At 40.8% G+C, this 15,000-nt stretch overlaps 1 protein-coding gene across 1 annotated transcript; it reads right to left on the bottom strand.

Moving 5' to 3' along the window:
• Nucleotides 1-9,410: 9,410 nt before the first annotated feature.
• Nucleotides 9,411-12,457, bottom strand: gpr37l1a (G protein-coupled receptor 37 like 1a). Its single transcript, XM_058374011.1, has 3 exons — nucleotides 12,300-12,457; nucleotides 11,133-11,684; nucleotides 9,411-10,601 (listed from the first exon to the last, which is right to left on the bottom strand). Exons 1-3 carry the CDS (start codon nucleotides 12,369-12,371, stop codon nucleotides 9,762-9,764), a joined length of 1,464 nt encoding a protein of 487 aa, XP_058229994.1. The 5' UTR covers nucleotides 12,372-12,457; the 3' UTR covers nucleotides 9,411-9,761.
• Between the last annotated feature and the right edge of the window lie 2,543 nt (nucleotides 12,458-15,000).

The following is a 15,000-nucleotide window of genomic DNA, read 5'->3' as shown; positions in this document are numbered from 1 at the left end:
TGTAAAGGTTCTGTGTAGAGTAAACAAGTTCTGTGTAAAGGTTCTGTGTAGAGTACAGAGGTTCTGTGTAGAGTAAACAGGTTCTGTGTAAAGGTTCTGTGTAGAGTACAGAGGTTCTGTGTAGAGTAAACAAGTTCTGTGTAAAGGTTCTGTGTAGAGTACAGAGGTTCTGTGTAGAGTAAACAAGTTCTGTGTAAAGGTTCTGTGTAGAGTAAACAGGTTCTGTGTAGAGTACAGAGGTTCTGTGTAAAGGTTCTGTGTAGAGTACAGAGGTTCTGTGTAAAGGTTCTGTGTAGAGTAAACAGGTTCTATGTAAAGGTTCTGTGTAGAGTAAACAAGTTCTGTGTAAAGGTTCTGTGTAGAGTAAACAGGTTCTGTGTAGAGTAAACAAGTTCTGTGTAAAGGTTCTGTGTAGAGTAAACAGGTTCTGTGTAGAGTACAGAGGTTCTGTGTAAAGGTTCTGTGTAGAGTACAGAGGTTCTGTGTAAAGGTTCTGTGTAGAGTAAACAGGTTCTGTGTAAAGGTTCTGTGTAGAGTAAACAAGTTCTGTGTAAAGGTTCTGTGTAGAGTAAACAAGTTCTGTGTAAAGGTTCTGTGTAGAGTACAGAGGTTCTGTGTAAAGGTTCTGTGTAGAGTAAACAAGTTCTGTGTAAAGGTTCTGTGTAGAGTAAACAGGTTCTGTGTAGAGTACAGAGGTTCTGTGTAAAGGTTCTGTGTAGAGTACAGAGGTTCTGTGTAAAGGTTCTGTGTAGAGTAAACAGGTTCTGTGTAAAGGTTCTGTGTAGAGTAAACAAGTTCTGTGTAAAGGTTCTGTGTAAAGGTTCTGTGTAGAGTAAACAGGTTCTGTGTAGAACCTGACAGATTCCCCTGCAGAAAGAATACAGACACAGGAAGACACTTTAGGAGGCTCTAAGAATATATTATTTGATGTTATTGTTAATGATATGATGTTTATAATCAGGACCAGGGGGAGTGTCCAGATTTGAATATTCATATATATTCACAGATAAATACACCCTTTTTCTGTTAGTCAACATTGTGACGTTTTTCTGTGGGCGGAGCTTAGGTGGAGGCAGAAAGATTTCCCTGACCGCTTTATAAGAGGTAGTTATCAAGTTCTGTTAATTTTTTTTAAACAATGACTGGTCAAAATCCCAATTTATCTGATTCTGTTAGGTCACTCACTGTCCAGGTCTGAGAATGTTATTTGAAAATTTTACCTTTAATGGACGGAGCCAGACTGGCTGACCCGTACACGCTCACTCAGTGTCTCACTGAATGGACATGTGCAGGACTTAAACTACAGAGATTTATCTGATGAGTTTAGTGTAGTGATATCTGAAGTCCAGCCAGCGCCAAGGCCAGAACACAGCTATGTACCAGGCTGGGGTCAGTGGAAACAGTGAGATCTTGGTGGCCAGCTGCACCTGCATGGCTGGGTGAGGTTTTTGTCCAGCAGTAGCAGCAGGTATGTGATAAAACTTCTAATTGGAGCCTGTACTCCGTGCATTCTGTCACACCACAACACACCAAGATGACATTTGTGTTCCTCGTGTAGCTGGACTCTGGACTGGTTTGTACTGGCCGCCTCCAGTGAACCCTAGCGCTGTGACGTCATCGTGCACTAAAAGGGTCAATAGAATTTGAACTCTTTGTGTTGCCGGATTTCTATATCACCACCAGAGGTCAGCAAAGTACTGAGATTAAGCTCTCTCTCTCTCTCTCTCTCTCTCTCTCTCTCTCTCACACACACACACACACACACACACAGGTTCAGTGTGAATTAAACACAGCACCCAGCAAATTTCTTCCTGTAGAAAACAAACAACAAATTTATTCATTAATAGAAAATAAAACAATCTGAAGAATTAAACACAAAGTAAAAACTAATAATCAGAGTAAGTTGCTTTTAGGTCACAAGTGGTACACAAATAGTTAAAAACAAATGAGTGTGTGTGTGTGTGTGTGTGTGGTGAGGAAAGAGTTAACACTGAGGAGATTGTGAGCAGTGAGGGAGGTTATAAAGTACAGTTGTAATGAGGGGCTGAGGGTGATGTTCTCGGTTCTCGTGGCTCGACATGGTTCTCCTCCATCAGGGGGTTTTGTCTCTGTATTCATTCAGGTTGCTTTGTACTGAAGAAAGAACTCCTCAGAATTCTGTTGGTTTTGTGTGTGTGTGTGTGTGTGTGTAGAAGTACTCTTTGTCTGAAATGTCTGATCTTGGCTCTCGCTTGACCAAACATGCAGGAGCTGCTGGACGTCCCTGAAAAGAACCCCACATCACTGTTAGTTTTACTCTCTCAGAAAGTGTGTGTGTGTGTGTGTGTGTATGTGTGTGTGTGTGTGTATGTGTGTGTGTAAGTGATGTCTCTTCTGCTGCCTAATTAGGTTAGGGTCAGTCCTGTGCTCTTGTTCCTGTGGTCAGTCCTGTGCTCTTGTTCCTGTGGTCAGTCCTGTGCTTTTGTTCCTGTGGTCAGTCCTGTGCTTTTGTTCCTGTGGTCAGTCCTGTGCTTTTGTTCCTGTGGTCAGTCCTGTCCTCCTGTTTTACTCGAAATGGAACTAAGATGAACTAAAAGCTATTTTGAAGAGACTGAGTGTGATTAAAGGCAGAATGGAGACGATTCTCTGCAGCAGTCCAAGAAGTGATGTGTGTTCTCTGAGAGTCAGGTCTCACACACACACAAACACACACACACACACACACACAAAGATATCAGATCAGTGAAAGGTAGATCATTAGATCTTTACAAAAAGTCAGAATCTGACCTCAGACCAGCTCAGAACAATTTTTCCCATGACCTTCGACCCTACTGAGTAGTGACACTGTGTGTGTGTGTGTGTTGTGATCTGTAGTTTCTCATCCGGATCTGATCATGCAGGGATCTGGACACTGCATTGACACTGATTCATACCAAAGCAATCAAGAACACAGAATTGTTATCATGGAAACACACACACACACACACACACACACACATGCACAATTATGAAAATATAAAAAGCCCACAGTGAGCACTTCCCTCCTGTTCCCTGAGGAGACAAGTGTCAGTCTACACAAAGGGAGGTTAACACACACACACACACACACACACACACATACACACACACACAGCTCTTTAACTGTATTACTTGTTTGTTTCAGCTCCAGACTTTATAAGAATAAATTAATGCATAAGCCCTTTCAACGTGTGTGTGTGTGTGTGTGTGTGATGGTGTTGCAGATTCCAGTCTGAGTGAGAATCTGCTTTTGTGTAGGTGTTTTTATGTAGCAGACTGTAACAGAAATGTGAAATATTTAAAACGAGCTGTGTGTGTGTGTGTTAATGTCCTGCACTCAACATTCTGATGAATGTGTTATTTATAATGCTGTATTGGAAACATAACTCCATTCACATCTAAATCCTGAGACTCCTAGGAGAATTTTTATCACATGTTAAAAAGAGAAAGAGTAAAAATCTGACACTGTTCCATAAACCCGTATTTCACAAATAATAATAAAGGACATTAGAAAAGTCTTGCTCTCAGTGACGCGCTAAAGGCCGTGTCCAGAGGCCACGACGATGTCTAATGGTTGCTTAGCAACCACACTGTCAAAAGCGAAGGGTGGTGCGTGTGTGTTGGTTGCTTAGTGACCCAGAGGACCTCTGCGGGGGCCAACAGAACAATACGGTTCTTACAGATTTACCCCGTGTGTGTGTGTGTGTGTGTGTGTGATGAGTGGGAGTTTTGGGGCTGTGAGAAAGTTAGCCTTGTGAATGATATTTCTGTGCTCTGTGAAGATCATGCTGAGTTTTTGAATATTTCCAAAATCACAAACAAAAGAACTTTCTGCTTTTATTCAGTTTAAAAAATAAAAATACAACTTCAAGATTCACTGCTGAGCTACAGTTTAGATTTAACACACACACACACACACACACACACACTCAGTTTAACGTGTTGAATATTAGTGCTCTGAAGGCTGGGTGATGGCAATATATCATATTTTCTATACTCTCTATATTAAAGTTTTGTGTAATATACAATAAACCTCAGTGTTTATCAGTGTCAGTGTTTATCAGTGTTTATCAGTGTCAGTGTTTATCAGTGTCAGTGTTTATCAGTGTTTATCAGTTTATCAGTGTTTATCAGTGTCAGTGTTTATCAGTGTTTATCAGTGTTTATCAGTGTTTATCAGTGTCAGTGTTTATCAGTGTTTATCAGTGTTTATCAGTGTTTATCAGTGTCAGTGTTTATCAGTGTTTATCAGTGTTTATCAGTGTTTATCAGTGTCAGTGTTTATCAGTGTTTATCAGTGTTTATCAGTGTTTATCAGTGTCAGTGTTTATCAGTGTTTATCAGTGTTTATCAGTGTTTATCAGTGTCAGTGTTTATCAGTGTTTATCAGTGTTTATCAGTGTCAGTGTTTATCAGTGTCAGTGTTTATCAGTGTTTATCAGTGTTTATCAGTGTTTATCAGTGTCAGTGTTTATCAGTGTTTATCAGTGTTTATCAGTGTCAGTGTTTATCAGTGTCAGTGTTTATCAGTGTTTATCAGTGTTTATCAGTGTCAGTGTTTATCAGTGTTTATCAGTGTCAGTGTTTATCAGTGTTTATCAGTGTCAGTGTTTATCAGTGTCAGTGTTTATCAGTGTTTATCAGTGTCAGTGTTTATCAGTGTTTATCAGTGTTTATCAGTGTTTATCAGTGTCAGTGTTTATCAGTGTTTATCAGTGTCAGTGTTTATCAGTGTTTATCAGTGTTTATCAGTGTCAGTGTTTATCAGTGTTTATCAGTGTTTATCAGTGTCAGTGTTTATCAGTGTTTATCAGTGTCAGTGTTTATCAGTGTTTATCAGTGTTTATCAGTGTTTATCAGTGTCAGTGTTTATCAGTGTTTATCAGTGTTTATCAGTGTCAGTGTTTATCAGTGTCAGTGTTTATCAGTGTTTATCAGTGTTTATCAGTGTCAGTGTTTATCAGTGTTTATCAGTGTTTATCAGTGTCAGTGTTTATCAGTGTTTATCAGTGTCAGTGTTTATCAGTGTCAGTGTTTATCAGTGTTTATCAGTGTCAGTGTTTATCAGTGTTTATCAGTGTCAGTGTTTATCAGTGTTTATCAGTGTTTATCAGTGTCAGTGTTTATCAGTGTTTATCAGTGTCAGTGTTTATCAGTGTTTATCAGTGTTTATCAGTGTCAGTGTTTATCAGTGTTTATCAGTGTCAGTGTTGAGCAGTGTTTATCAGTGTTTATCAGTGTCAGTGTTGAGCAGTGTTTATCAGTGTCAGTGTTGAGCAGTGTTTATCAGTGTCAGTGTTTATCAGTGTTTATCAGTGTTTATCAGTGTCAGTGTTTATCAGTGTTTATCAGTGTTTATCAGTGTCAGTGTTTATCAGTGTTTATCAGTGTCAGTGTTGAGCAGTGTTTATCAGTGTTTATCAGTGTTTATCAGTGTTTATCAGTGTCAGTGTTGAGCAGTGTTTATCAGTGTTTATCAGTGTCAGTGTTGAGCAGTGTTTATCAGTGTTTATCAGTGTCAGTGTTGAGCAGTGTTTATCAGTGTCAGTGTTTATCAGTGTCAGTGTTGAGCAGTGTTTATCAGTGTCAGTGTTTATCAGTGTCAGTGTTGAGCAGTGTTTATCAGTGTTTATCAGTGTTTATCAGTGTCAGTGTTTATCAGTGTTTATCAGTGTCAGTGTTTATCAGTGTTTATCAGTGTCAGTGTTTATCAGTGTTTATCAGTGTTTATCAGTGTCAGTGTTTATCAGTGTTTATCAGTGTTTATCAGTGTCAGTGTTTATCAGTGTTTATCAGTGTTTATCAGTGTTTATCAGTGTTTATCAGTGTTTATCAGTGTCAGTGTTTATCAGTGTTTATCAGTGTTTATCAGTGTCAGTGTTTATCAGTGTTTATCAGTGTCAGTGTTTATCAGTGTTTATCAGTGTCAGTGTTTATCAGTGTTTATCAGTGTCAGTGTTGAGCAGTGTTTATCAGTGTTTATCAGTGTCAGTGTTTATCAGTGTTTATCAGTGTCAGTGTTTATCAGTGTTTATCAGTGTTTATCAGTGTCAGTGTTTATCAGTGTTTATCAATGTCAGTGTTTATCGGTGTTTATCAGTGTCAGTGTTTATCAGTGTCAGTGTTGAGCAGTGTTTATCAGTGTCAGTGTTTCAGTGTTTATCAGTGTTTATCAGTCAGTGTTTATCAGTGTTTATCAGTGTCAGTGTTTATCAGTGTCAGTGTTTATCAGTGTCAGTGTTTATCAGTGTTTATCAGTGTCAGTGTTTATCAGTGTTTATCAGTGTTTATCAGTGTCAGTGTTTATCAGTGTTTATCAGTGTCAGTGTTTATCAGTGTTTATCAGTGTTTATCAGTGTCAGTGTTTATCAGTGTTTATCAGTGTTTATCAGTGTCAGTGTTTATCAGTGTTTATCAGTGTTTATCAGTGTCAGTGTTTATCAGTGTTTATCAGTGTTTATCAGTGTTTATCAGTGTCAGTGTTGAGCAGTGTTTATCAGTGTTTATCAGTGTCAGTGTTGAGCAGTGTTTATCAGTGTCAGTGTTGAGCAGTGTTTATCAGTGTCAGTGTTTATCAGTGTCAGTGTTTATCAGTGTCAGTGTTGAGCAGTGTTTATCAGTGTCAGTGTTTATCAGTGTCAGTGTTGAGCAGTGTTTATCAGTGTCAGTGTTGAGCAGTGTTTATCAGTGTCAGTGTTGAGCAGTGTTTATCAGTGTCAGTGTTGAGCAGTGTTTATCGGTGTCAGTGTTTATCAGTGTCAGTGTTTATCAGTGTCAGTGTTTATCAGTGTTTATCAGTGTCAGTGTTTATCAGTGTTTATCAGTGTTTATCAGTGTCAGTGTTTATCAGTGTTTATCAGTGTTTATCAGTGTCAGTGTTGAGCAGTGTTTATCAGTGTTTATCAGTGTTTATCAGTGTCAGTGTTGAGCAGTGTTTATCAGTGTTTATCAGTGTTTATCAGTGTCAGTGTTGAGCAGTGTTTATCAGTGTTTATCAGTGTCAGTGTTGAGCAGTGTTTATCAGTGTCAGTGTTTATCAGTGTCAGTGTTGAGCAGTGTTTATCAGTGTCAGTGTTGAGCAGTGTTTATCGGTGTCAGTGTTTATCAGTGTCAGTGTTTATCAGTGTTTATCAGTGTTTATCAGTGTCAGTGTTTATCAGTGTTTATCAGTGTCAGTGTTTATCAGTGTTTATCAGTGTTTATCAGTGTCAGTGTTGAGCAGTGTTTATCAGTGTTTATCAGTGTCAGTGTTTATCAGTGTCAGTGTTTATCAGTGTTTATCAGTGTTTATCAGTGTTTATCAGTGTCAGTGTTGAGCAGTGTTTATCAGTGTTTATCAGTGTTTATCAGTGTCAGTGTTTATCAGTGTTTATCAGTGTTTATCAGTGTCAGTGTTGAGCAGTGTTTATCAGTGTCAGTGTTTATCAGTGTCAGTGTTGAGCAGTGTTTATCAGTGTCAGTGTTGAGCAGTGTTTATCAGTGTCAGTGTTTATCAGTGTCAGTGTTGAGCAGTGTTTATCAGTGTTTATCAGTGTCAGTGTTTATCAGTGTTTATCAGTGTCAGTGTTTATCAGTGTTTATCAGTGTCAGTGTTGAGCAGTGTTTATCAGTGTTTATCAGTGTTTATCAGTGTCAGTGTTTATCAGTGTTTATCAGTGTTTATCAGTGTTTATCAGTGTCGGTGTTTATCAGTGTCAGTGTTTATCAGTGTTTATCAGTGTCAGTGTTTATCAGTGTTTATCAGTGTTTATCAGTGTCAGTGTTTATCAGTGTCAGTGTTGAGCAGTGTTTATCAGTGTTTATCAGTGTCAGTGTTTATCAGTGTTTATCAGTGTCAGTGTTTATCAGTGTCAGTGTTGAGCAGTGTTTATCAGTGTTTATCAGTGTCAGTGTTGAGCAGTGTTTATCAGTGTCAGTGTTGAGCAGTGTTTATCGGTGTCAGTGTTTATCAGTGTCAGTGTTTATCAGTGTCAGTGTTTATCAGTGTTTATCAGTGTTTATCAGTGTCAGTGTTTATCAGTGTTTATCAGTGTTTATCAGTGTCAGTGTTTATCAGTGTTTATCAGTGTTTATCAGTGTCAGTGTTGAGCAGTGTTTATCAGTGTTGAGCAGTGTTTATCAGTGTCAGTGTTTATCAGTGTCAGTGTTTATCAGTGTCAGTGTTGAGCAGTGTTTATCAGTGTCAGTGTTTATCAGTGTCAGTGTTGAGCAGTGTTTATCAGTGTCAGTGTTGAGCAGTGTTTATCAGTGTCAGTGTTGAGCAGTGTTTATCAGTGTCAGTGTTTATCAGTGTCAGTGTTGAGCAGTGTTTATCAGTGTCAGTGTTGAGCAGTGTTTATCAGTGTCAGTGTTGAGCAGTGTTTATCGGTGTCAGTGTTTCAGTGTCAGTGTTGAGCAGTGTTTATCAGTGTCAGTGTTTATCAGTGTCAGTGTTGAGCAGTGTTTATCAGTGTCAGTGTTTATCGGTGTCAGTGTTTATCGGTGTCAGTGTTGAGCAGTGTTTATCAGTGTCAGTGTTTATCGGTGTCAGTGTTTATCAGTGTCAGTGTTGAGCAGTGTTTATCGGTGTCAGTGTTTATCAGTGTCAGTGTTGAGCAGTGTTTATCGGTGTCAGTGTTTATCAGTGTCAGTGTTGAGCAGTGTTTATCGGTGTCAGTGTTTATCAGTGTCAGTGTTGAGCAGTGTTTATCAGTGTCAGTGTTTATCAGTGTCAGTGTTGAGCAGTGTTTATCAGTGTCAGTGTTGAGCAGTGTTTATCGGTGTCAGTGTTTATCAGTGTCAGTGTTTATCAGTGTCAGTGTTGAGCAGTGTTTATCAGTGTCAGTGTTTATCAGTGTCAGTGTTGAGCAGTGTTTATCAGTGTCAGTGTTTATCAGTGTCAGTGTTGAGCAGTGTTTATCGGTGTCAGTGTTTATCGGTGTCAGTGTTTATCAGTGTCAGTGTTGAGCAGTGTTTATCAGTGTCAGTGTTTATCAGTGTCAGTGTTTATCGGTGTCAGTGTTTATCGGTGTCAGTGTTGAGCAGTGTTTATCAGTGTCAGTGTTTATCAGTGTCAGTGTTTATCAGTGTTGAGCAGTGTTTATCAGTGTCAGTGTTGAGCAGTGTTTATCAGTGTCAGTGTTGAGCAGTGTTTATCAGTGTCAGTGTTGAGCAGTATTCATCAGTGTGTTCTCCCTCAGCTCAAAGCTTATTGTTATATTTTACTCGAAAGTTCTTTAGACACTCTGTGAACATCTCCTACTCTTAGAGCCATTTTGTGATCTTCAGTTGTCCCTGTAGAGGGTTCCACCACAGGATAGAACACTTTTAAAGGCAAAGAAACTTTAGATTTTACAGAAACCCTCAGAGAACTATTTTAAATGTTACCTTACAGCATGTAGAATTAAGAAGAAAATCATGATCAGTCATTTGGATTTGAACAAAATGTCCAGCATGTTTTAATTCCTCAAGACCCTAAAGTCACAGAATAAGTTTGTATTTAGTTTGAATACAGCTTACAGAACAAAGACACATAATAGCACATAATAATAGGCATTTAATAGCTCATTAGTGTTACAGTGGTTAGACCGAATAATTGTAGCTGTGGCTCCATTCAGCACTGTGTCCTTGTTTATATCTGTCCTTATGCTGGACTATATACACGGTCCAGTTCACTATTCCACTGATAAAGTGGGCACAGTCAAGAGAAGAGATTATAAGAGTGTGAATGAAGTCAATCTGATCTGCTGTATTTGTTCCAGTGCAGAGATCAGGACTGAGATGTCTCAGCATGGAGTTCCTATAGCCATCTCCGCTAAATTCTCTTTCACTTTTTTCTCAAAGTCGACCTGCGACTTCTTCTCTTTCTCCAAAACTGGTGACGATGATGACGAAGACACAGACGACACCAGTGATGGTGATGAAGGTTTGTTGGGCAGACATTCTTCACAGCAGCAACAGCAGCAGTCCACAAAGCTCTGCCCCAACGATCGACACAAGCTGAGGATCAAAATGGGCGTGGCCGAGGCCCTGACGAACATCAGGAACTGACCGATCAGAGCCAGCAGTGCCAGTGTAGTCCCATCCACCTGAACCCCAGCGTAGGTGAGGCCGATGTTCCAGGCGTGTTCGGGGAGGCAGAACAGCCCGTAAACGATCGCCAGCATGGTGACCAGCTTCTTGGACGAGGAGGAAGACAAGGATGCGGCACAGGAAGAGGAGGAGATGTTACCGTCAGAAATCTGGCTCGTCAGAAGATGGCACGAGAAGGAGAAGAGCAAAGGCAGGCAGAAAAAGCAGCCGAAGATCCACCACATGCGCGACTCGTGGTATGTCATGATGAGAGAATAGACAGATTCTGAGACATGTGGAGATGAAGGAGGCAGACGAACACACGAGTCAACAGGGAGACGCGAGACATGAGACAGCTCCGTCTCCAAATGCCAGATCATGAGTTCGGGGATGGCGAGGAGCAGCGAGCCCACCCAGATCACCGACAGCTTCGACACGATGGAGCCGAACGACTCAGGGGTCTTAGAGGAGGAGGAGGAGGAGCTTGTTAATGTCTGGAAGCGATCAACACTTAGAGCACAGAGACTGAAGGTGCTCACTCCCAGAGACGTCACCTGAAACACAGACACACACACAGTTTGAATCTGTTCAAAGAAGAAGCTAAATGAGCCCCATCCACTCTGTGTATACAACAGCCCCGCCCACTCTGTGTATACAACAGCCCCGCCCACTCTGTGCATACCACAACCCCACCCACTGTCTACATTTGGAAACAGTGAGTTGACTCGTTTCTCTCTCTAGTCTAAGTTATAAAACCTGTAAATAGTTTGCAAACTTTTTTATTTTCTTTCCCTCTGTTGTGATGAGGAGCAAGAGAGGGAGTGGGAAGTGTTTAAAATCACATCACGTTTTCACAGTGTGCTGAACAAAACCTCCAAAATAAACACACACTCCTGCTTCAGACCAACTGACCTACTTCTCCATTTAACACACTCCTGACCTCAATTACACACACACACACACACACACACTTTCTCTCAGACTAATTAAGCAGGAAGTGAATTTGCATGTGAATTGCAATGAGGGCTTCGTTTGAGTCGTTAACTGTCTGACTTGCTGCCTGTACTGATGTAAATAAATCGGACCTCTATAAAGGGCACGAGGCGGCAGGACACGTCCCCCATCAGTCGTCTCTTGGTGAGCTCGTGGAAGATGACGACTGGCAGGCAGAAGAAGATCACGCCCAGGTCCCAGAGCGCCAGACTGGCCAGGACGCAGTTACGAGCGTTCTGCAGATAGTGGTTGTGCCACACGGCACAGGTGACGGCCAGGTTAGCGACCACGCCCACCGCGAACACCACCAGCGCTAACAGCATCACGCCGTACGCTCCGTACGACTCGCCGGTCACCGGGTACAGCGGGTTGTGCACCAGCAGAGAGCCATTAAAAACCCTCGGTGTGGTGAAATAACTGTCCGGATCGAGGGGCCGCGGGTGTTGGTGCTCATGATGCTCTGCCCTCGGCTTCGATCTCCCGTCTTTTGAGCCGCGGGGCGATCTCTTGTGCTGACCATCCTGGGACGTGACCGCCGACTCACCCGGTGCGCTGCTACCATGTGTTAGCGCTGAGCTAGCACTGAGCAGTCCAGTGGGGGAGAGAGCAAGGAGGTCATGTGACGCTGCCTCCGTGGGCCGCCACTGTAAAACACAACACCAGAATGTTTTTATTAAAAGAGAAAATTTTATTTAAAACAGCATTTTTCCAGACCAGCAACCAGGAAGTGGCTCATTTTTTTTAAAAACAAAGCATTTAAGACTCAGCACCTCGCTAAAAAACACTCAGAGACTGAATGATCACCAACGAGTGTGAAATAAAACTAGAACCATTTCATCTACAGTCTGAGACTCGAAAACCTTCACTTTCTGCTGTTTCACAACCACTGAGCTCCAGAATTTCACCCAAAACTATCGGTCAGATGTCTGCTGCCCCCATCTCTCCATAAACACCCCCTAGGAAAGAAACACCTGGTCTACTGGATCAGAACCTCTGCTGAAATACGGAATAAAACGACTAATATTACAAAAAACCTACTAAAATCTTTGCTGCTGCCTCTTCTGACGATGACGATGATGATGATGATGATTATTATTATTATTAAGCTAAGATTTTTACAGCGCTGATGCTAAACTCTTCACAGATGTCTACATCTTTTTTCTTTTTTTTTTAAATAAATCATTGTTGTGCTAAATGAGGAGGTTTATATGAACACCTAGAGAGTGTAATGAGAGTAAAATAATGGAAGTCTTTATTACCGTGTTGTTGTTCACGCGCCGCGTCTCCGTGCCTCCTGCACACAACAGAGCCAGATAAAGCAAATGGATCATTTTACTGGGAGATGAAGTGGCACTGATGGAGAGAAAAGCGAGTGAGGAGAAAAACCCGAGAAACTTTAGACCGTTTCAGTCACTCGCCTTTCTCCGCCCCACTCAGTCTTAGCGCGGACACACGCGCGCCATCTGGTGGCCAATATGGAGAACTACACACACCGCCCTTCATCAGTGTTCAGCGTCCCTGCTTTTAACTGAACCACGCATTATTACTGCCATCTGATGGCCGACAAAGAGAACTACATACACCGCCTTTCATCATTGTTTTTTTTGTTTTTATTTATTGAATCAAACACTAAAACAAATACAGAACAGCTTAACAACAATAACATATAAGGGAACAAACAGGCAACAACAACAATGGAGCACAAAACAATAAATAAATAAATAAATAAATAAAGAACAGTAAAAAACCTATGTCGTAACACTCACTGAGCCATAGTATTTTTAAAGCCTTGTTATTTTTTTTAAACAGTATGCAAATATTTTAAAGAGTGTTTTGTTATTAGTAAATTTAGATTCATGAATATAGAATTTAGCAAATATTAAGATTAAATTTTTGATTGTTATTACTTCCACCTGGTGGCCAACAAGGAGAACTACACACACTGCGTTTCATCAGGGTTCAGCGTCGCCGCTTTCACCAGGACAATGTTTATTGCTGCCCTCTGGTGGCCAACAAGAAGAATTACACAAAGATTTAATAAATGGCCGCGACAGAGAACTATAGTGCTAGAAAATTCTATAATTATTTATTGTAAAAGCGCCATTTAGCAGTACTGTAAGCTTAAAAGTAAATAAATAAATAAAACACATACATACATGGTATAATGTTTGTAAATGAGCGTATTTGAACAGCAGAGTGTATTCATCCAAAACAGCTCGATATTAATAGTGTGTTATTTATGTATTTATTTTGATCACTGTATTAAATATTTGGCCAGAGATCTCACTCAGGTATTTCCATCTGAGAGAAAGATTAAATGAAGTGACCTGGCTGCTGTCTGGCTTTAACTGCTGGACTGAAAGTCTAACATGCCAGAAGTGTTTCAGCGGCTGAGGAAAGAAACTGACCGCAGTGTTTGAGGCCTGGAGCTTTAACCAGCTGTGTGTTAGTGAACTTCTGCCCTCATCTGCTAGAGCACAAAAACCTGTAATATTTCATATTTAACAGTTGAAATGAATATTTCTGAATAACAATGAAATTGTTCTCAGATTTGTTCTTACTTGAGTAACTTTAATATTTTTGAGACATTTCAGTCTGGGTTTAGAGAATTTCATAGTACTGAATCTGCCCTGTTGAAGGTTACTAATGATATTTTACTTTCCCTTGACTCTGGCTCTTGCTGTATTTTAATCATGCTTGATTTAAGTGCAGCATTTCATAAAAATTGATCCAAGTGTTGAGGATGCTGAAGATATGGATAGGTGGAGAGAGATGATTCGCTGTGGCCACCCCTGAAGGGAAAAGCCCAAAGAAGAAGCAGAAGTTTTGATACGATCGATCATGACATCCTTCTTCGAAGACTTGATCAAGTAGCTGGTTTTCAGGGATCTGTGCTGAATTGGCTTGCTCCCTAGCTTAAAGACAGATCTTTTTCTGTGAATTTGGGGAACTGTTTCTCATCTCGGGCTCAAATTTCCTACGCTGTTCCACAGGGTTCTATTCTGGGTCCTCTCCTTTTCTCCTTATATATGCTTCTACTAATTTATCTTATCATTATTATGCCGACGACACTCAACTTGATTTTCCTGTTAAAAACAATAATTGTTCAATGTCTAATCTGTCTGCATGTCTTCAGGACATTAAATGCTGGATGGACCTGAATTTTTTACAGTTAAATAATGATCAAACTGAAATAATAGTTTTTGGTCAGAGCCGTGTCTTCTGGCATTGTCAAGCAGCTTTGACAATGTCATCAAATATACACGACCATGTACGAAACCTTGGTGTTGTCTTTGACCATACGTTGTTTTTTGATGAGCAGATTAGTACCCTGGTGAAAAGTAGTTTCTTCCAATTAAGATCAAGCTAGAATCAAGGGGCAGCACGGTGACTTAGTGGTCAGCACTGTTGCCTCACAGCAAGAAGGTCCTGGGTTCGAACAGGCAGGGCCTTTCTGTGTGGAGTTTGCACGTTCTCCCCGTGCCTGCGTGGGTTTACTCCGGGTACTCCGGTTTCCTCCCACAGTCCAAAAACATGTACATTAGGTTGATTGGTCATTCGTTATTGCCCATAGAAGTGAGTGTGAGTGTGTGTGGTTGTCTGTCTATATGTGGCCCTGTGATGGACTGGACACCTGTCCAGGGTGTACCCCTGCCTTTCACCCAATGTGTGCTGGGATACGCTCCAGCAGATCCCCGTGACCCTGATTAAGAATAAAGTGGGTATAGACAATGGATGGATGCTAGAATCAAGAAGATGCTTTCCATGAAGGACCTTCAAACTGTAATTCATGAGTTTATAACTTCAAGGTTGGATTACTGCAACTCTCTTTATCTGGGTTTGGCAGCCAGATTATTGACTGGCCCCAGAAAAGGTCAGCACATTACCCCAGGACTCGCCTCTCTACATTGGCTCCCGGTTAAGTTCCGTGTTGATTTGAAGATGTTTGTTTTTAAAGCT

This window comes from Hemibagrus wyckioides, linkage group LG21 (genome assembly GCF_019097595.1).
Source record: "Hemibagrus wyckioides isolate EC202008001 linkage group LG21, SWU_Hwy_1.0, whole genome shotgun sequence".
NCBI classification, from domain to species: Eukaryota; Metazoa; Chordata; class Actinopteri; order Siluriformes; family Bagridae; genus Hemibagrus; species Hemibagrus wyckioides.
This window is presented reverse-complemented; position numbering and strand designations above follow the sequence as displayed.